At 41.7% G+C, this 22,541-nt stretch overlaps 3 protein-coding genes across 5 annotated transcripts in view; all 3 read right to left on the bottom strand.

Moving 5' to 3' along the window:
- Positions 1-4,076: 4,076 nt before the first annotated feature.
- On the bottom strand, positions 4,077-5,739 carry rpl22l1 (ribosomal protein L22-like 1). 2 transcript variants are annotated; one of them, XM_068710204.1, is made up of 4 exons: positions 5,692-5,739; positions 4,661-4,774; positions 4,365-4,486; positions 4,077-4,260 (listed from the first exon to the last, which is right to left on the bottom strand). In XM_068710204.1, the coding sequence occupies exons 1-4, from the start codon at positions 5,698-5,700 to the stop codon at positions 4,113-4,115; spliced, it is 393 nt and encodes a 130-aa protein (XP_068566305.1). In that variant the 5' UTR covers positions 5,701-5,739; the 3' UTR covers positions 4,077-4,112. The 2 variants fall into 2 exon arrangements, with proteins under 2 accessions (XP_068566305.1, XP_068566304.1); XM_068710203.1 differs by lacking the exon at positions 5,692-5,739 and having other exon boundaries at positions 4,365-4,556; positions 4,661-4,750.
- A 1,230-nt stretch (positions 5,740-6,969) lies between these two features.
- eif5a (eukaryotic translation initiation factor 5A) lies at positions 6,970-11,995 on the bottom strand. 2 transcript variants are annotated; one of them, XM_068710201.1, is made up of 5 exons: positions 11,957-11,995; positions 10,534-10,721; positions 9,073-9,177; positions 8,337-8,468; positions 6,970-8,176 (listed from the first exon to the last, which is right to left on the bottom strand). In XM_068710201.1, the coding sequence occupies exons 1-5, from the start codon at positions 11,988-11,990 to the stop codon at positions 8,111-8,113; spliced, it is 525 nt and encodes a 174-aa protein (XP_068566302.1). In that variant the 5' UTR covers positions 11,991-11,995; the 3' UTR covers positions 6,970-8,110. The 2 variants fall into 2 exon arrangements, with proteins under 2 accessions (XP_068566302.1, XP_068566303.1); XM_068710202.1 differs by lacking the exon at positions 11,957-11,995 and adding an exon at positions 11,865-11,954.
- A 2,043-nt stretch (positions 11,996-14,038) lies between these two features.
- tnikb (TRAF2 and NCK interacting kinase b) overlaps positions 14,039-22,541 on the bottom strand; it is a 32,629-nt gene continuing 24,126 nt past the window's right edge. The window contains 6 exon segments of the mRNA XM_068710333.1: positions 14,039-17,028; positions 17,352-17,491; positions 20,899-20,935; positions 20,937-21,059; positions 22,291-22,356; positions 22,358-22,441. Of these exon segments, the coding sequence (XP_068566434.1) occupies positions 16,945-17,028; positions 17,352-17,491; positions 20,899-20,935; positions 20,937-21,059; positions 22,291-22,356; positions 22,358-22,441 (534 nt within the window). The 3' untranslated portion in view covers positions 14,039-16,944.

Below are 22,541 nucleotides of genomic sequence, written 5' to 3'. Positions count from 1 at the left end.
TCACCTCCATTTAATTGGTTTGCAACCTGGTGGCTTGATACCACAACAGGTAACAGAAAAATATATTTTGTATATTTTGGGAGAACCAATTCTTTAATATATTCCTTAAGAAAAACAGTTTATAGATTACTTCTTAAATAAATAAACAGTGCAATCATAAAAGGCTAATATCAGGCAGGTATGTCTGAGGATGTGAGCCAGCAGGTGATGATGGGATACCATCAGCTGTTCTCATCACTCACTGGAGCGAGACTCCCTCTCTGAAACTTTAATGAAGACCAAGGATCTGCTTTCACAACGGAAAGGTACGACTGAGGAAACGAAAACCAACTTCTACAAATCCAAAAAATGACTGCTTTGCATTTTAACCAAAATCTGACCGGAAATCAACACGTGATTAACATCAACAGGTTGGCTTGACGACAGTGAAGAGCACAGGCAGAGGCGTAAAGATGCGGATAAAACACCCAACATGCAGGTTAAAGATGCACACCTGAGCAGACAGGTAATAAACTCACCTGTTGTGTTGGTTGAGTCCACGTCCTCTGCAAACCTGGAAGAAATGGTGAGGAGAGGACAGCGTTAATCCTTCAGACCGGACACCACGTGATCAGGTGGATACATTATTCAACACCTGAGACTGGCCAGGTTAGTGTGTGTGTGTGTGTGTGTGTGTGTGTGTCATAATTCATTCATAAGAGGGAGGATAGAATAGCTGCTGTGAAGGTGTGTGAGTTAACTTTGTGCTGCAGCTGCCACAGGTGACGTTTCTTTACTCTTTGTAGGCAGAGCTGAGAAAATGACCAGGTGTGTGTTTGTCTTTGTTCTCGTGTGTGCTACATAGTGAGGACCGTAACAATCAACACAGTGGGGACATTTTTTGGAAAGTGAGGACATTTTGCCCCAATCCTCACTTCTTCAAAGGCCTGTTTAAGGGTTAAGACTCAGTTTTAAGGTTTGGGTTAGAATTAGGTTTAGTTGTGATAGTAAGGGGCAAGGGAATGCATTATGTCAACGTGGGTCCTCACAAAGCTAGAAGTACAGGAATCTGTGTGTGTGTGTTTGGGTACCAGGTGTGTAATGTAAAGTTATCCCAGATTTCTAAATCTCCAGAAGTAGTTTTAGGTTGATATAAATCTTAATATTCAGCTGATAGAAGTTACTGAAGCATTATGTGTCTGTGAAAGTTTAAAGTTACTCCCCAACACAAAGTCCACTTACTGTTCTAGCCTTCGTCTGGAGCTTTCAACCGTGTCTTCATCAATGCGTGCTCCTGTGTTTGTTTATTTACAGGAATACAATGACAATAACATGAATTGAGCATTAATAGAATATTGGTTCTGAAAGTATTTCTGAATGTCCAAAATGTATTAAGAAAATACTGGAAAACGGTTGTTCAGAATATATCTGAGGTTGTTGGAGTGAATGCGCCTCATGCGTCCCTATATGTTGAAATATAATAATGTTAATTCAAAACAGGTTAATTGACTTTGGACAAGTAAAGAGCCCCCATCCCTTCAACAGAGAACAAGAGCCACAGATTCAAAGAGACTTTATATATATTATATTTATTATAATATTTTTGCATCTCTTCGTAGATGTTTTGTGTCTCTTTTTGTTCGTCCTTTTCTGTCTCCTTGTCATTTTGTGTCTCTGTTTGCTGATTTTACGTCTCTTTATATTCACTGAATGGTTTGTGAGATCTGCTGTTGTAATCTGATGCACAGAGTCAGATTACACCCAGCAGACGTGGTAACATGAAGGTCTAAAATAAGAGAAACAAGACACTCAGCGTGTCACGAGTCGTTGGTGCTGAAGTCCAAGCCGAGTTTCAAGTCTTTTGGGATTTTGTTAGGTCTAAAGTCATCAAACTTGTGACTCTGGTCCATTTTTTTTTTTAGAGCTTTTATTTTCTGAATACTCGTCTTTTTGTGGTTCTGATGACTTCAAGCCAAACATACAGAGGCTGGAATTTGGAAAATACCTGAATAACCAAATGTCAGCAGGTGGAAAGTCTTGACAACTTGTACCTCTTAGATAGCAGCTGCTTTGATGACCTTCATCTTCTATTTTTTAACTGTTTATCTAATGCGTCTGCATGTTATAACATAACAATAACTGACATTTTGTATGAAGATTTGAGACGCCGCCAGCAGCTGTCTCTCTTTCATCATTTTGAGCCTCTTTTTCATCATTTTGCATCTCTTTGTAGTCATATTGTGTCTCTTTTTGGTCGTTTTGCATCTCGGTAGTCATTTTGAACACAGACATCGTTATAAACGTGTGAGCCTCGTCCCGAGGTATCTTTAAATGTATGGATCTAACTGCAGAAGCGTCTGCATGTTATAAAATAACGTTAACTGACTCTTTGTATAAAGATTTGAGACGCCACCAGCCGCTGCTGACTGCAGAGCAGCTGAAGGTGAAGGCATTCCTGAGGCTGCGTGCTTTATACGCAACAGATGAGCGAACGGGAGTGAATCCAGACACACACACACACACACACACACACACACACACACACACACACACACACACACAAACACACGAAGTAAAACATCCTTTTCTGTTTAAGGGAGTAAAGGTTTTCGTTGGCAGCTTGAAGCAACATACAGGAGAGATAAACTCTGATCATGCCAGTCTGAAGACCTCATGATGTTAAAAAAAACGTTTTAACAAATACCGTTGGTTGTTTTTCAGTGTCTTTTCGTGAAGCTGAAACAGACCAGAGGATTCAGTCCGTAGAACTGTTAATATATTGGGGAAATTAAACTTAATGAGATGAAACATTTAGTAACTTGTCAGAGAATTCTCAAACTTAGAAAGAAAATCTCTGCTGAAATATTTAGCTTCAGTGTCGTTTGCGGCACCCTTTTGTTTTGGCTGCAAACACAAATGTGTGTTTAAGGAGCTTAAACCTTGATTTTAACAGATCACATTCATTCACAAGGACTTCACTCAGTCTGTGATAACAGATGTACGACTTCTGGAAAAAATGTGAAGAATAACCTGGATGATGATATCAGGAAGTGGGTCAAAAAAATTGAAAGATCCAGTGTTTTTGACCCATAATATAGTTTTTACAAAAAGTCAGCATTTAGTCCAAATTCAAAGCACGTTCTTACAATTTTACCTTTAAAAAATAATAATTCTGTCTCAACTGAGCCATTATTCCCTTTGGTCTCTGGGTATGAAAGCAAAACGTATCTGTAGCACCACCTAGTGTGTAGAGTACTGCTACACAACCATCTTCAGTCATATGGACAAGGAGGCGATTATCAAAGTCCAAACTCTGTAATATAAATAGGGTGGACAAAATAATAGGAATACCTGTTAGAGTAATGCAATTCAAAGAATTAGGAAAACAGATTGCTATAACATGTAATTCGTGCAAGTCACAAGTGTCGAATTTGCATTCAACGAGTCACAAGTGAAGTCCTAACTCAAGACCTTCGAGTCCCAAATCCTAAACTTTGAGTTTTTTGTCTGTATTAAATGATAAAGCACTTTTTCGAGAAATGTAATGTCATTTTAACAAAACAGCAATATTAGTTTCATACGAATAGTTACAGGGTGGACAAAATAATAGGAACACTTTAGTATAATGCAGTACAATCAAGCCCCAAATAATCATATTGAATAACGCTCTACAAGACAGTTTTATCCTAAGTAAGATTTATTTAGGACTGTAAATCTTTGGTTTGAGTTCGGGCTGAACTATAATGCTCGGTTAATTATCTTATCAGAAAAATTTAGACACAAATTGCTCATTTTAGTACTAAGTAGAGACTATTTTTTTTTATTAAAAGGTCTAAAAAGCTGCATTGCTTTGTATAAAAACAACTTTTAAACGTGAAAATTGACACATCTACTCTTTGTTCCTAAAATATTTGGATACTTCGTTTCATAGACCTTTTTAAAAAAAGAACAAAACCACTTTCATTCTCCAGCTGACATAATATTTGTGGTCCTCATTGGGTTTATTTTCTCATCATGTATGTATATCTACTTTGTGTGTCTTTCAACAGAGATCACACTGTTTGAGAACGGCACAATAAAAACACGAGGCAGAAAAGTTATTTTTTTCTTCTCCACATTTATTCTCCAGACGTTTACTCGTCTGCCTCCGACTCTTCCTCGTCGTCCTGGCTGATCTGGAAGTAACGCAGCTCGTACGTCTCCTTGTCGGACGCCACGACTCTCAGCCAGTCACGGAGGTTGTTCTTCTTCAGGTACTTCTTCGTTAGGTACTTCAGATACCTAGCGGAGGGCGGGGGAGGGGTCGGTTTAGTCTCTGAATTTTTTATTCCTAATAATATTTGCTGTTGTTCGCTCTGTTAAAATAAATAAAAATCCCATCCGACCTTTTGGAGAACTGCTTCTCAGACGTGACGTTGATCTTGTTCTTCATGCGGCCGACCTGGACCACGTTGCCCAGGTTCCCGGTCTTCCCGTTGACCTTAATCCTCTCTTTGAGGAAGGTTTCCTGTGGAACAGAACACAGTGACGCACTAGGGAAGAGAACCCTAGTATATTCGGAGCTAGGGAAGAGAACCCTAGTCCACAGGCAGGGTTAGCTGCTTGTTTCACGCAGTTCTCCTGATTCCTGACTAGCTCCTCTAATGAATAAAAAGGGTTTAATAAGAGGGGGAATACTTACAAAGCTGGCAGAGTCCAGGATCCCATCCTCCACAGGGTGGGTCAGGTCCAGGGTGAACTTCCATGCAGCTCCCTTTTTGGACTTCCTGCTGACAGTTGTTCTTTTCTGTTTGAGCTGTGAGGGGAAATTAAAACAGCAGCAACAGGTTCAGAAACGTGAGGTGACTCTGGTCCTCTTTAACGCCCCTAAAAGCATTCTAGCTTTTACTGATTCTAACTTTTACTGGTTGTAAACATATTAAAACATTGTGACATTTAATCTTCAGTGAATACTCTTAATTACACAGTAAATCCTTCATTTAAGTATCCTTAAAATATCTGGTATCTAATAGTTTACTATCATCTTTCTTGACTTGCCTCATCCAGTATTTAGTCTTTTTTTTTTTTTACCAGTTTCTTGTCATTAAAAGTAATTGCTATACTAGCTAGGACAACATGGAGACAGTTTAGATAAGATTAAATAAAATAGAACTTTAATAATACTGAAGGAAATTGTATATATCTATATATCTACAACAACAGTCGTCATTGCAATAAAAGGATTTGTTTGAATTTTGGGTCCTAAAAAAAAAAATGGTAGCTCCTTTGGTAGAGTGGGATCACACACCAGTAGAGACATCCACCACTAATTAAGTTTCTACTTTATTATGATCTATCAGAGGGACAGTCAATATAACAGTTATGCCGAACTGACCGGTGGGACCTATACTACATGTAGACTGACAATTGAAGTCAAGTCTACCGGCCAAGAGGCAGAAAAAACACCGATAAGAACTAAAACACTCATTTATTCTATGGAGACTGGTCTTGAATTAATGGTACACGTGCCAGCTAACATCCAAGACTCCTACGAGCTAATGCTAACTCTGCTAGCTTCCTGGTTTCCTGCCCTATAAAAACGATGTTTAACACACAGTTACGCACTTAAATATTTAATTTGTTTTTAGAATGTGATCACCGGAATAACTCGGGGAAATGTTGACGGAATAAACACTAAAACAAGCAGATTATAGAGGAGCTAGCACGACTTACCGGCGCCATGTTGAGCGATCGGACGTGAAAGGGAGAACCAGATGTGACGTACTGTGAGGATGGGCGTCGCGTGCAACGCCCTTACCATATATGGTAACCCCAGTATGGCTGCAGAAAAGGGGGAAAATAAACACAGGAATCCGGAATAATAGCTCGATTAACGAGTTCTGGAGTGACCGACGGCGTCGCCGAACTCATATTTATGAGTCGTATTTTTCTTGTAGCTTTATTTTATCAACACTACAGACAGGTTTATTTAAATTAAATGAAGTTTTGTATTAAAACACGTGATTTATAGCAGAGGTTTTGCCTCTTTTGTGGGATGAAAAGTCCAAAAGGTCATTCAGAGCCCTAACACACCCTGATAATAAACCTGCTGAGCCTGGCCAATCATTCACTTGCGCGCGCGCACGCGCGCACACACGCACACACACACACAGTCACGTTTTGTTCTGACTCATCAGGAGGGATTTAAGTTTGTGTGTTCATACGAATGCGGCTGAATGAACAGGGCTGGTCAGATGGTTAGCATGCATCCTTCTTTCCACTTAAGTTACACCACTACTGGGGTCATTAGGGGAGGGTGTGTCGGAGTCTGAACCTAGTCTTTTCATGTACTCCCTGGTTGTGAGTCACCATGTGTTTCCAACATTTTGTTTTGTAAGTCTGAGTCAGTGTGGATCTGCAGCTACAAGAAGCTTTTTTTTTTTTTTACCCGCCAACATCTGCAGTGCAAAATAAACATAAGTTCAGGTGCGTTTCTTGTTTCTCGAGCCCCAACATCTCAGTATGTGTCCATGTGTATTCAACAGGTGTTTGTCACCTTGCAGAGAATGATTAAGAGATATGAAAACATAACGTCATGTGATCCACGACACCTGATGTTTACTTTTAACACTTGATACTGGAGATAAAGTCTCACCAACACATATGAAGTAAAAATCTGGAGGACTTTTGATTTGTGTATTTGAAAGCATTTTCTTAAACACAAAACTTTTAAGAGCCCTTTAAAACGTGTGTATTTCATGATCAAAAGTGCTTCTGTTTGTGCAGATTATACTCGTTTCCAACCTTAAAATCATCCAGACATCTACAGCACAATACACCTCCCAGCAGCTTTCAGCACAAACTACAAAATGTACAACTTTATTGATATATTTTTACTATTGATTTGAACACTTTGTCCATCGTGTGTCACCGAATGAGCACCAACATCATCCCTTCGACACCGCGACTGAACCTTTACAGCGTACATCAGAGACAGAAAACCAGACGTAGTTTGCAGTTTTTGTCCATTTTGTTTCGTCGTTTTATTTAATTTTTTTTTTGCCAACTCCAGTCAGGTGACAAAGGCCTCGAGTGAACAAAAACGTTTGCAACTCTACCACCCTCCCCAACCCGATCGAGTCCCTCAAAAAAAAAGAAAGAAACACGCCTCACTGCAAACCGCCTTCCACATTTCGGAGGCCCACACCGCTACACACTCATGCCTCTCAAAACAAAATATAACACTCCTTTTGTATTGGGGGGGGGAAGTTAGGGGGGGAGGGGATGGCGACCACACACCCCGGTGGACAAGAGGTGTAAGTGCACACGCGCCAATCCAACTTCTACACAGACAAGAGACTGGCATCACAAGGGTAAAATCACTGAAGTTTCTGTTCTTCTTGGGGTGGGGGGGGGAAACAAACAAAAAAACACTTCTCTTTTCTTGGTTTTAGAGCTTTGACATGCTGGGGTGGACCTCAAGTGCTCATAAGTGCTAACCACCACCGATCCCAGCGAAGAGGAAAGAAAACGAGCCTCGTCGAGCCCCGAATCCACACGGGAACCAGAGCGGAGGCCATGCTGGAGAGCGGTATGGCTGCTTAGAGGGACGGCCTAAACCAGAATTTAAACATCTATCTGCTTTAACAACTGAAAAACTGTCCCCATCCCGCTCCCTCTAAAAGGCTTTAAACCCGCTATATTCAAGAATATATATAAAAAAAAAAATAATCATACAAAAGCTGAATCCCGTTGTTATTAAAACATTCAGGAATGTGAGTGGCAAAACCAACACTTTGAAGGCAAAAATAAGCAGGAATGAGCAACTGATCGTTATTTTTTGAAGTTGTTTTTTTTATATATAAAGTAGATTTGTTACCAAACAAAACCTCAGTGATCAGAGCGGAGGACCACGCAGCGGGCTGCATGTGGGACTATCCCCAACAAGCAAATGGAAAAGAGAAATGAAAAAATAAAAAGGGAGGATGAAGGGGGGTGGGGGGGGGGAGGTCAAAAATGATGAGAGAAATCACAACAGAATGATTGAGGTTGTCTGTGAAGGCCGACGCTTTGGTGACAGAACCAATGAGAATGCAGGAGACTGGTTGTGGGTGGTGCTTTTGTTGCCTGGGAAGCAGAGTCCGTCTTCTCCTTATTTGCTGGCCAAGACCTTGGTAGCGACAGCACATTCCTCGCCCATGGCAGCGATGACGGTGACCTGCAGGGAGAAGCAGCAGCACGTGTTCGAGTCAATCATCTGAGAGAGAGAGAGAGAACACGAACACACACACACACACACACACACACACACACACACACACACACACACACACACACACACACACACACACACACACACAAACTATATTTACACTCACCATGAATTCGTCACCAGCTTCAAACTTTCCCTCGATTTCTCTGCCGATTTCGCTGTCGGGGACACGCAGGTCCTCCCTGATGTCACCGGTGTCGCTCATGAGGCACATGTAGCCGTCATTGATGTTAATCAGCTGGGAAGGTGAGAGGCCACATTAGAAAACATTGTTGTTATTCCAACCTCAAAACTCTAAAGAAAGAGCAGGACTGACTTGGTATATTTTTGCAGAAATGTCTGATAATTCCAGTATAATGACTAAACCGGGCATTTAACACACACACACACACACACACACACACACACACACACACACACACACACACACACACACACACACACACACACACACACACACACACACACACACACACACACACACACACACACACACACACACACACCCCCTAATTGGACCAAGCGCACATCAACTATACGTTACTTTCAGATCAGCAATAAGAAAGTTGTTTACGGCCAGGAAAAATGACAAGGAGAAAATGAATGCATTTTCTAAACCAACATTACCCTCTACTAACAGTTAACATTTGACCAGAATTATACCCATGATCAGATTAAGTGCCACATTATTTGGCTGATTTAAAATCAAGCAAGTATCCAGCAGCTCCTGAAGAACTTAATGCTCAAACAAAGCCAGCGCAGACGACTGCACTCGCGTCCTTCTTTGGTTAACTGCAGTTACGTTTGTGTGATAAGAGAGTTCTGGGGTTGTTCGGTCTCACCTGGTAATCTACCCTCTTGATGGAGGGAACATCCATGTTGTGGGTGGAGGGACACATATCTTCATGCTTCTTGTTGGTGAAGATGTCGATACCAACCATGTTAACCTTAAAGAACAAAACATGGTTTATCAGAAACTGATGTCAAGTATTTCATCTGTGCAGATATCAAGAGACCAAACAGGAGGTTTATGAACACAGCACAACAAATCAGACAAAAAACAGCAAAATTATGATGCAAAACTTCTATTTAAATCAGATCACAAATAAATGATATATTGTTTGCTTTAACAAGAAGCAACGTTAATAGACAAGGCTTCTTTCCATCTGTAGTTCCTGGACAGATCATGAATCATGAAGAAACCAATGCTTATGTTTTCCCTCCCGGTTTAGGAAGCAGGTGTCAAGTGATTCCAATATTTTCAGAAGTACTTTACACAAAATTGAGCCAAAATCTAATGCTATGTTGAGCCCAAAAAGAGAGCAAAGTTAATGCAAGAGAACCGCAGTGTTGGAGGAAAAAGATGAGACTGTGCATTACTTAATGCTGCAACGAGGAACCTTCATTTGGTGGTCCCCGAAGAGGGAAGTGGAAAGTGGTAGTGTCTCTGAGCACCAGATTCCCTTCAGAAAACCTCTCATTTTACTGCAGCAGGGTGTGACAGTCTGCCCCTCTCAGTCCTGGTTCTGGTTCTCCTGTGCCTCCCTTCCCTCCAGCGGGTCCAGCAATATGTCCTGGGTCTCCAGCAGCGTGGTGTCAGTGTTGGCTCCCAGAGAGGAGAAGCTCTGCTCCTGGAGGAGGAGGAGACGCTGCTGCTGCCGGTAGCTGAGCTCTCCTCCTCCCTCCGGAGCTCTGGATCTGGGTCCGTTTACAATGGGCCGGTCTCTGTTGATGGATCTGGGTCCGTTTACGGTGGGCCGGTCTCTGTTGATGGATCTGGGTCCGTCCGCGGTGGACTGGTCTCTGCTGGAGGCCCCGCTGGAGTCTGAGTTGAAGGAGTTTCTGGTGAACCGGCATGATTTCATCTGATTTCTTCAGAATCCGACCCGGTGGCACCGATGACGAGCATTAAGAATAACTATAGAAATAGACCATTTTCTCTCTGATGGTCTCATTTACTGATGGAGGTCATATAGAGGATCAGGATTAAACTGGTTTCAGAACCAGTTAAATGTTCTTCAGAGAAACTAAGCAAGAACCAGAGACAGCTTGGATCAGACTGGGCTGAAATCTGAGAAGCCCAAAGCCTAAGCTGAGCCTCAGATCTCTGCCATCGTTGACACTGGTCCAGTTTTTTTATTACCAAACTCCATTTAACACGCTGCACTGCTACTTAACAGCTGCTCTTATTTTGACGGGGCTACTTAACTACACTTTAAAAGGATTACATCCAATTCCTGAACACGCTCTGTCTTTTATAACCAGAGTGACAATAAACAGCTTGAAAAACTAAAAGTTCTTACCTTGGCATGGCCGTGCTTGCCGGTCTTGGAGGTTGACATCTCCACAATTTTGCAGGGGTGTCCCTTCAGCACCACATACCCGTTCTTACGCAGAGCAGAGCACTGCATGGGGTAGGTGGCGGAGGCGCCAGACTCGCCAACCGTGAAGTCAAGATCGGGATCTGACATGGTGCGATGGGTCAGCGGTGCTGCAAAAAAAGATATTCACAGATCAATTATCTTAGTATAAAAATATTAAATACGCTGCTGTCTGATTACAGGTCAAATACTAACCAGATACACAAAAAAAGTTATGTTTTGCCAGGTTTACCCTTTAATTTAAAGAGTTAAAGTTCTGATGTTTACATGACAGCTGCCATAATCGTTGTGTCAATATTATCAATTAACAACCTAACAAAAATATATTTTTACAGTCTCAATTTTGCTTAATTATTGTGGGTTAAATGCCAGTTTAATGACCCTGTCCCTGGCTCTTTTTTTGCTCTGGGCCACTGCAGACTTTCACAGGGCCCCAAACTGTGAATAGATTATCGCGAGATCTCGGGGAAAAGTAGCACCCTCATGATATCTGTACCGCAGATTAAAAATAAAGTCCAAATAATTAAGTCTTAACTAGAAACTAGGAACATACAGCGATGCAGACAAAGTGGAAGCACGGACAACTTAGACCGCGACACAACACGAGGCTCTGGAAATTGATACATTTAGCTAGCGCGAGCAAGTTAGCCGGCCTGGAGTTCACAAGCGCAACACAGCGGCAGTTAACGGTACAAAGCCAGCTAACAATAACGTCACGTATACGGCCAAAAATCAGCTAATATTGTGCTATAGTTTTTTATTTCAAACGACCTCTTGTAGATTAACAAGCCTCAGTAAGATAAGCTTATAAGATAAGGTGTTTATAAAACCGGTTAAACGCCAATTCTGCTGCACACAAAAAAGCGAGTACCGTTATGTTAGCTAACGTAATGCTAACGCTAGCCGTCTCCATTCAGCTCCGTTCAAATTAAAAAATCGCCAGTCGATTGACGCTCGAGCGACGGCGGTTGGTGAGGCCGTTTTGTGGGGTGTTTTTTCTTTAATGATAAGACATTTAAACAGTCGGATGACAAATACACCACTGGCTTCATATTGATATGTACCGGGAAAAATAAAATAGCGGAGAGAATGACAAGCGGTCTTCCTCCGAAGGCCGCATGTCCCGTTTGATTAAACCCTGGTAACGTTAGCTGGGAACATGGACACCCACACCCTTTAACCCTGCGACTCGACCACATCCACCGAGAAATTAGAAACCAGCTGCTCATACCACCACGCGTGTACAATAGTACCTCTGCTACCGGTAACGGTTCACGTAAAAAGGGCCGTTAGGTCCAACGTTTATCCCCCCTCAAGGCAGAAACACGCGCCATGCCACACTTACCTTCCAAGAAAAAAAGAGGACCGAATGTGCGCATGCGCGGCTAACTTTACTGCAGCATCCGTAGAAGGGAGAAAGGGAGGGGGGGGGGTATGGGTTCCGATGGCAGCCTGGCAGAAAGGGTTGCCAGGTCTGTGGTGAGCAAACATGGCAACCTGGGTCAGCGGCGGCTCTCGTGTACCGGGGCTCCCCAAGAAGAGATGGGGCACCCTCTTCCACATCTATTACAATTTATTACAAGTAATACTCTGTTATTTAAGTAAAAGTAGCAATAGTGTGGAAATGCATAGCATACAAATATTATTTTACTGAGTAAAGGTATATCCACACAACAAAATATACACAACAAATAAGTTGTGGTAGAAGAAATACTCAAGTAAAAGTAGCAATATCATAGTGTAGAAATACATTATTATATACAAGCTTTCATACAAATACATAACATACATTATCTATCCCACACAGCAAAATATACATAAACAAATAAACTGGTGGAAGAAATACTCTTTTACTCAAGTAAAAGTAGCAATATCACAAATACTTAAAAGTCCGTAAGTATTGGCATAAAATATATATTTAAACCCATCTGGAGTCTATTCATCAGTGAATATAATGAGCTTGTTTTATTTACTGTAACATAACTTTAGTAATATATAGCATTATTTACAGTTTTATTTTTTACATCCTTCTACTGTATTTGTTAGTATACATGGTGCAAGTATTTTTTTCATCACTAAAGATTTGTATTGTATTTTTGGGGGTTCCTGGCAGCGTTTTACTTGTTAAAATTGACCAAATGAGGTAAAAAATAAATGCAAAAATGGTTTTGAAGCTTCTTTTCTTTATATATAGCGCCATCATCAGGTCAACATTTAAATTTGTCTAATTTCTTTATTCATGGCCAAACACTTGCAAAACTAATGACATTCCCATCATCCTCAGCTGTACTTCTGTTTCTTTTTTAAATTCCTAATTAGCTAATGTTAGCATGCTAACACTAAAACATGTGGTCTATATATCATTTTGGGTATGTTAACATGCTGATCTCACACAAAGCTGCAAGCATGACTCTTGCTCCACTTAGAAAGAACAAGTTAATTTCACTTGACATTTTATGTTGGAACAAAGTCACAGATTTGAGTAAATACAAACAAATGTAAATAACTTTAACAAGTAAGCATAAGACTAATAGTTATATTTACTACCCTTTTTCAAGGCAATGGGTTTCCTAGATGTTTTAAAGTAAGATCAACTTGTCAGATTTGACAGAATATTAATAACTTACGAGATGATTTTTCTCTTGATCGACTCATTTCAGCGCTAATGTTTGATTGTAAAAAAAGAAATCAAGCATAACCTGTACTTGTGTAATAAAGTGAGTATAGGTGTGCAGCCTCACAAAGCTGCAAGCATGACTCTTAGTCTTCCTACCAAAAGAAAGAACAAGTTCATTTGACTTTGACAACTTCACAGAATTAAGTAAATACAACAAATTTAAGTAACTTAAACAAGTGGACATAAAGTAAGCATGAAACAGATAGTTATATGTACTCACCTTTGTCAAGTCAATGCGTTTCCTAGATTTTTTAAAAGATCAACTTGTCAGATTTTACAGCGTATTAATAACTAATGAGGTGATTTAAAAAAAAAAAAGAAATCCAGCATAACCTGTACTTGTTAATAAAGTAAGTATAAGTGGGCAGCCTCACAAAGCTGCAAGCATGACTTTTAGTTAATTTCACTTTTTAAGTTGGATCAACTTAACAAAATTAAAACTACAACAAAATGTAAGTAACTTAAACAAGTAGATGCAAAGTACACATAACTAAGATCTTTTTAAGTGAGATCAACTTGTCAGCTTCTACATTGACTTTATTAATAACTAATAAGTTGACTTTTCCCTAATTAACTAATTTCAGCACTAATGTTTGATCAGAGATTGTCAAAAAGAAACCCAGCACAACCTGTACTTCTTAATAAAGTGAGTGTAGTGTGTGGGATTTTTTGTGTTTCTATGAATTCAATATTTTGCCAGAACGTTGTCGTACAGAAACCAGCGCAAAAGAAAGAGAGTGAAGCAGGAAGTGTTGCTGTACAAGGAGAGGACATTTATTTGTAGAGTTTTTCAACATCACAGATGTGTGTCACTAGATTGAGGTCGTCTTTTGACTGATTCCAGTGATTCAGACAAGGTGAAAACATACACTCACATGCATGTCACACACCTGCTCTCTCTCTCACACACACACACACACACACACACACGCACACACACACACACACACACTCTCACAGGCTGGCAGCCGTACATACGTTCACAGTCTTGATACGTACAAAAATTGAAATACAAATACAAATAATACCACAATAAAAACATTGTATTGTTTTTTTTTTTTTTAGAAATTCTTATAGCTATGTTCTCTATTGTGTAGAAAGACAACTAAGCTTTAATAAGTGTTTGTTTTTTTGTCTTTCTCTAAAATGATCAGTAAGATATAATGAAAATTCTTACAGTATATATATCTTTTTTGTTGTTTTTTTTAAATCTACGGTCTCTCACACGGACCCCACCTCCTGACCTTTATTCACAGGGTGCTGATTAATGCTAACATCCTGCACATGTAAAAGGCTTCAGTTGGCCTCAAAGCGGCATTCGCTTGCACCAATCACACCCTTTAAGATCAACGAAGAAGAAAAGAAATATCAAGTAAAAGGTGAACCGCTTTCCTCTCTCGCAGCCTGATCGCAATCCCACAAACGTCGACATCAACCCAGCAAAGAAATGAAAAATAGAAAACGCCATCCTAAAGTGATGCTGAGCCCGTCCTGCTCGCTCTTGGTGAGAGCATCAACAAAAAACAAAAAAAAAAAGCCTAAAATATAAATTTAATGGTAAACTTGTAGTTATCCAGTGTACAATCTTGACTTAATCGTGAGATAAAAAGCCCACATGCTAAGCTGATTCTTACAATTTAAAAAAAAAAAAACGTTCACTTTACAGCTCAGTGTAGAAAGTTTGACTCTCAGCGTGCAGCTTCTACAGTCAGACCCGTCCGTGTATTGCCTTAAAACGTACAATTCATAACAAGTGACGACAGGTCAATCGCGTATGTCACCATGCAAAAAAAATGCACAACTAAATAAACAGTGATGAACTACGGAGGAAAAGAGTTGGAACCAAACTTTTTGTGCAAGTCTTCGCCCGTCACAAAAAAAAGAAGACGAAAGAAGCCGTCCCATCTGAGAGAAACAGACAGATTTACAGAAGCATGACAAAAAAAAAAAAAAAAAAGCGAGACTTATTATTATTTTTTTTTCTTCAGTGTCCTCATCTGCTTTTGCGAAGTCCGTCGGTAACATCAAAGTGAGTATTTACACATGTGCAGCGTACACAGAACAGCAGCGACTGAAAGAGGTGGAGAGAAACAAACGGCAGAAAAAAAACGTCCGGAAGTTTGGCAACTACTGTACGCAAAGTTCTTCCTGTGAGAGATGAGGTGAAGATATTTTTTTGTGTTGCAGCAATAGTACAATATCTACAACCTTCCTTGTCCCCTCCCAGAAACACACAAGGGCGAAGTAACTGGAACCAACCGTGCAGCATACTCAACGGCGGGTATAAAATCTCTCTCTCTCTCTCTCTCTCTCTCTCTCTCTCTCTCTCTCTCTCTCTCTCTCTCTCTCTCTCTCTCTCTCTCTCTCTCTCTCTCTCTCTCTCTCTCTCTCTCTCTCTCTCTCTCTCTCTCTCTCTCTCTCTCTCTCTCTCTCTCTCTCTCTCTCAAAGGGGAAGGTGTTTTTCAGCAGCAGCGCTCAAAGTGAGTGTTCACACCGTGAGCAACGCCGTCAACGGGCAACTATTCTGATGTCATTTTTTTGCTTTACCAAGAAAACATCTGACAGCGCAAAGAAGAAGACGCCCCTGAAAGGTTTTGCTACAAGACGTTTAGTCTAGAAAACATCTACTGAAGTGGTTTAGATGATAACAACAACAAGGACCATGATATCTATGAGCTGAATTCAACATCTGGTCAGTGGAAAATGACGTGCGTCCACATTAGGTTTTCTTGTTTCTGTAAAGGTGATCTGTTCATAGTTAAATGCATGAACGTGAAACATTAAAATCACTTTTTTTAAGCTGCAAGATCAGTCCAATGAAGTCACAATCTGTGTGAGACTGAACAATTCAGGTTTGAGGCATGTCAGATTGTCCGATGACTAATGTCAAATGCTAGATTGAAGCTGTAAATTCTAATTAAAAGTGACCGTGAGGTCATGTTTTCAGGCGTGGCTTCACACCATAGTGTTAGAAATAAGGGTTCCAAAAGGGTTCTTCCTGAAGGGCAGAACCATTTGCTTCTGAAGAACACTTTTCCTTCTTTTCTATATTGAGACACTTCAGCTAAGCACACTATAAAAACTGCTGCATCCGAGTTTTCTTCTTCTTTTGATGCTACGTTAATAACCGGCGATGTTTACTCACTACAGAAGACGATTCACCGCAGTAAACGCAGTCGAACGACGAACGGTACTCGCAGTGTGAACACCCGGTAAGAACTCATTAATGTGCTACACAGAGAACTTCTCCACGGCTCCCCATCTGGTCAAATGGGGGAAGTCAAAAAAAGGCTACTCGGCATGATGTCGGTGTCCTTTAAAGCCTGGATCAAGGCCCTCGAGAACAACCATCCGCCCAACAGGGAAGGACGAAGGCGTCCATGAGGCCTGCAGCGCCCCCTACAATTGGAGGGTATCTTTACGGGGGGGGGGCGGCTCGATCGTCTGTTCAGCAGTTCGTTGATTTCCTCCACACACACACACACACACACACACACACACACACACACACACACACACACACACACACACACACACACACACACACACACACACACACACACACACACACACACACACACCCTTCTCTCCTGATGTCGGGGCGATGTTCAGAGTGAAGAAGAGGAGGAGGAGGGTTGTGGGTCGAAGGAGAAAGGTTACCAGTTCATCATGGAGCTTCTGTTGAGGGTCATGAAGAAGACTTGACTGCTGCCTCCAGAACGCACCGAGGCGAAGAAAACCTGCAGGGAAGGAGACGGACGGCGTTAAAGCATGAACACCTGATATGATGTGTCTGTCTGTCTGTCTGTCTATCAATATTAAAGGACTGGTCGGTGTCAGGACTAGAAAACATCCAGTCTTAACCACTCGGCCACAAGGCAGCTTTTTAAAAATCATCTGTTCAATGTTTTTAAATTTTGTAGCTGAGTTACAGAAGGAAAGAATCATAAGATCAAAATGAAAAGGATTCAGCCAAAATGGCTGATTTCACTCTGGCAGGGAAATGTTTTAAAAAAGGGACAAACACTGAGGGACACAAATGTCCAGGTGTCCTCAGACTCACCTTGTCGTTCCTCTCCGACAGGAACTTCAGTCGCTGAGCTCGCTTGTGCATGAAAACTCCGTCGAGGTGTCCCGTCTCCACGGAGCGGATCTCAATGGCCTTCTCTCCCCAGCCCATGATCTGGTTGGAGTGGATGTAGGCTGCAGGGACAAGGAGGAGGGGTGTACACACACACACACACACACACACACACACACACACACACACACACACACACACACACACACACACACACACACACACACACACACACACACACACACACACCACACACACACACACACACACACACACACACACACACACACGAGGGGGATTGGACAGGAGAAGACTCAGAACCAGTCTCACACCCAAGCCAGTCACACATTGAGGCCTCCTCCGCCTCACCTCCGGGGAGATTATTGCAGCAGTTCTGACTGATTCGAACGATCGCGACATCTGAACTCTTCGATTTTGGGACGTGAGGACGGCGTGGACAAGGATGCTCGCTGGGTTTTCCATTTGATGTATTCAGTGTTTGATCTAAATGAGTTACGCGAGCGCCAATCGACTGACGCCGGTGGTTTGAACTTTGCATGTCGAGCCCCAGCTTTAAATAAAGTTGTTTGCATGTGACGACTCGCTTTTCTTTTTTGCTGCTTTGTGATAAAAGTCCAACTTTTGATCAGAAGCATCAGCAGCAGGAAATGTTTGGGTATCATTAGCAGCTCTTTTTTTTTGACACCGCTTCATCAGCACGCAAAGGAGAAAGGAGAGCAAATCAGATATCGTGAAACGTTTAATAAACTTTCTTTCTCATCGGCAAACACCACAAACGTTGAGCCAATTAGGATTAGGAACTTGGCGGTGGATGGCCATCTTGTTTTGGCACTTTAAGGCTTGCAGAGACTAAAGTGTGCGATACCAAACCAGCAGAAAAAGGGGTCCAGTTATATCCGATGTGCACCTTCCTCTGTCAGAGAATTAAAGTCCAGTGGAAGGTCTTTTTTTTGTTTCCCCCCCCCCTTCTTGCAATAGAGTGCATTTTCTGTTTGTTGAGGAAGGAGATGGACCAGCAGCTCAGATAAAATGATTTGTTGGAGGTGCCGGGCTTGGCTGTGAGAAACTCTGGTCTCTGATAGTAAAAATAAATTACACACAAACATGTTAACAGGAGATGATGTCCACACAACCCACCGGTGCTTCGGGACGCAGACGCCAGTCAGTCAAACTATACATGTTTAATCAATCAGGATATTGTACACTGACATCGGAGAATCAAGAGAGTGAAGGCCGGATGAAGAAACAAACACACACAGAGGCTTTTGATCGACTCAGATCATCAGATCCAAGATCCATCCTTGATGTGCTCGAGTTTCCTCTTTCTGTGGTTCGACTGGGTGTGCTCATAAATAATAGATTGATTTAGATGCAACTGCATTTTTAATCTGACCTTTTTAGTCTGCTGAATCTCAAAAATAATAAATCTTAAAAAAAAAAAAAAAAAAATCTTGTAAGTTGTTTTAGAGCTCACGCAATCAAGGATGAATGTGTGGATATTTTTGTAATATTCGTACAGAACAAGAGGACAGAAGACAAACAACACACAAGCATTTCCCCCAATAACATAAAAAAATATTGTATTTTTTTTAAATAGTGTGTGTGGAGATAATGCTCTGTGATTCGCTCATGCAGTAGATGGATGTTCAACACTTGACATTCAAGAGATACTTTCAGTTTTGGGGTTGTAAATATTTGGTCAACTCACCTGTTAAAGTGATGAGAACATATAAAAACTCTCCATGTGTCTCCAATAGATCATCACACTGCAGCGCTTCATGACAACACTTTGTTTCACCCGGGTTGTTTGTTTTTCTTTTTCAGTTTCTTCATTGTATTTCATATTTCATAAGCGCAATAAAGTGAACTCAACCATTCAGATCAATTATACCTTATTTTAGTTTTTGCTAAATTTACTGTTTAATAATTTATTCTACCTTTCCTGTTTTATTACTCATTTATTATACTGTTTTTTTACCTCTTGTTTTTGATCTTTACCTTTTGCTCGTGTAATAATACAAATTTCCCCCGCTGTGGGACTAATAAAGGATATTTTATGTGTGTTTTGATTTGCACATAAATAAACGCTAAATTTGGGTTTTTTTAATAGGTTTTTTGCACGCTTTTGCCATTTCATGATCAATATCTTATCAGAGAATTGTTGGTACTTATCACTTTACCTGCTGCGTCTCTCTCTCTCTCTCTCTCTCTCTCTCCTCCTCTCTCTCTCTCTCTCTCTCTCTCTCTCTCTCTCTCTCTCTCCTCTCTCCTCTCTCTCTCTCTCTCTCTACTCTCTCTCCTCCTCTCTCTCTCTCTCTCTCTCTCTCTCTCTCAGCAATTCCAATTCAACATATACTACATTGTTGTTTACATGCACTTAATTCATATTACTGTCTACCACAAAAACAAATATATTTTATATATGTTACATTTTTGTCCCTTTATTTTAACTTCTTGCATGATTTTATTTTAACTTGCGTGGTTCTGTTCTCATACATATTTAATGAGCGTTGTTGGAGGGAGCCTGAGATCAACTGCTTCTCTTTAATTGTCCTGCATATGACAAATAAAACACTTTAAACTTGTGAACAAACACAGGACTTTCAACCTGGAGACCGGTGTCCGTGTCCCAAAGTGTTGTTGAGTTATTCTGAAGTTACGTTAGAGATGTTTGTGTCGTGTTTTCCGCACTTACGTTACGTTGTTTACGTCGTACTTAGTTTAATCCCAACCATGATGTGTTTTTCCTAGACCTAACTAAGTGGTTTTGTTGCCTAAACATGCGTCTGTTTCACGATAACGACGCGGCATCAAATGACTTGTGAAAAGGCAAAAAATGTGTTTTTATAAAAAGGGGAATGTACTTAAAATGCTGCTTAAAAGGCACGGCGCATAAGATTAGGTTGCTTGAATTGTCGTCTGGCACCATTTGTCTAATACTTTGGTTTATTTCTTTAGTTTCGTTATAATGAGCATTACAGCATTAAAGAGCCGCTAGCGTGGCTACTGACGTATTTTGGTCACAATTCTTCAAACATTTAAGGAATACTTGTCTGCTAAAGTTAAAACATGAATACCGGTCGATTTAATATCTTGTGATTATTTCCCCTCATTTACCAAAATAAAAGCCCCAAAGCAGCTTCTTATTCAACAAAGTGTTAGCATGAAGGCAACGGAGCAATCAGTTTTACGAGGATGATGTTTTTTGGGCTTTCGACTGCATGTTTTCATCACGTCACCAAATAAAGTTGAACGGTCTGTTCAACCTCCCAATAAAACCCTGTGGCACTCCTTTGAGCAGGTAATGAAACAAGGTGAGGCTACAGTCTGGGCTTCTCGTTTTAAAGGTGCAACTGAAAGCAGAAGGCAGGAGGAGAGAGAGGAGTTTTGCTTTGAACGGAGGAGGTGTGGTAGATAGTAGTGAGGGGTGAAAAGATGATCTGCTGACACCGCTTACAGGAGGTCAGAAGTCAGGGGGAGAAGCGAGCTGATTTTGGGGTTGACGTACCGACGGAGGTGGGCATCTCGCCCCACTGCAGCACCACGGTCTTTGGTGATGCGTCCGTAGGTGTTGACGTAGACGCCCTCGTCCTCGTAGCACAGCAGCATCTCCATGCCGTCCGTCTTGGGCAGAACCACGATGGCGTGCGGGGTCACCTGACCCTGAATCTGCCGGGGCGACACACGGGAGGGGGGGGTTTGGGGCAGGGGATTAGGAGCTGCCGTGAGCCTACAGGTGGGTAGGGGGGCGGGGGTCTCCCCCACCCAACACCACCTCCCCCACCCAAACCCCCCCTGAGAGAGAAGAAACTGCTGCAACAATAGAGTCTCCCGCTCCTCAGCCACGCTATCGCCATGGAAACAGACATGAGCACAGCGGTGAGTCACGGAAGCAATGTGAGGCGGTTGCTGTGGTTACCGTCTTCCAATGTCTCTTACTGTAACCAGACCGGAGTTAGAGGAGGACGCTGATTCACTCATTCATTCATTAAGGCTGCTACACCTTCATTCATTCATTCACTTTCTCATTCATTCATTAAGGGAGTCGTTCGTTCATTCGCATATTCATTCGCTGTATATATTGTGCATTTCCATACGTAATATTTTATATTTTATTTACTCTGTAAATTGCTGCTACAAACTAATTTCCCCCTGGGGATGAATAAAGTTTATATCTATCTATCTTATTCATACATTCATTAATTTATTCACTCGCTCACTCGCTCCCTCACTCACTCAGTCGCTCCCTCACTCACTCGCTCCCTCACTCACTCAGTCGCTCCCTCACTCACTCACTCCCTCACTCAGTCAGTCGCTCCCTCACTCAGTCAGTCGCTCCCTCACTCACTCACTCAGTCGCTCCCTCACTCAGTCAGTCGCTCCCTCACTCAGTCGCGCTCCCTCACTCGCTACCTCAATCGTTACCTTACCTACCTCACTCACTACCTACCCTTGCTCACTACCTACCTTGCTCACTCAGTCACTCCCTCATTCATTCGCTCACTCACTCACTCCCTACCTCATTCGCTCACTCACTCGCTACCTACCTCACTCACTCACTTGCTACCTACCTCACTCACTCACTTGCTACCTACCTCACTCACTCACTTGCTACCTACCTCACTCACTCACTTGCTACCTCACACTCAAATATAACTTAATTAATGTAAGAAAAAAAATTATGAAGTTAAACACTGCAGGGACACGCAGACGCACGCACGCACACAGACAGACAGAAACAGAAACAGAACACACACACACACACACACACACACACACACACACACACACACACACACACACACACACACACACACACACACACACACACACACACACACACACACACACACACACACACACACACACACACACAGACAGAAACACACATGGGACTAACATGTGAGGGGATGTAGATGTCGTAGGGGTTTCCAGAGTCCACATCGATGACGTGGAAGGCCGACACTGGAGCCGTAGATGACCTTTAACCTCTGACCCTCCTCCACAGTCAGGTCGACCAGCTGAGGGCGATGCTGCAGCTCAGTGAACGACTGAAGAGAAAGACAGAGAGATTCACTAAACACCTCAGGTCAAATCAACAAAGGAAAGCACACAACAACACACTGACACCAAGGAAAAAGTTTTAAAAAG

This window comes from Cebidichthys violaceus, unplaced genomic scaffold (assembly GCF_023349555.1).
Source record: "Cebidichthys violaceus isolate CVI_PGR_0920_01 unplaced genomic scaffold, fCebVio1.0.p SCAF_15, whole genome shotgun sequence".
NCBI classification, from domain to species: Eukaryota; Metazoa; Chordata; class Actinopteri; order Perciformes; family Stichaeidae; genus Cebidichthys; species Cebidichthys violaceus.
Note: the sequence above shows the minus strand (reverse complement) of the source record. Positions and strands in the feature narration are given on the sequence as shown.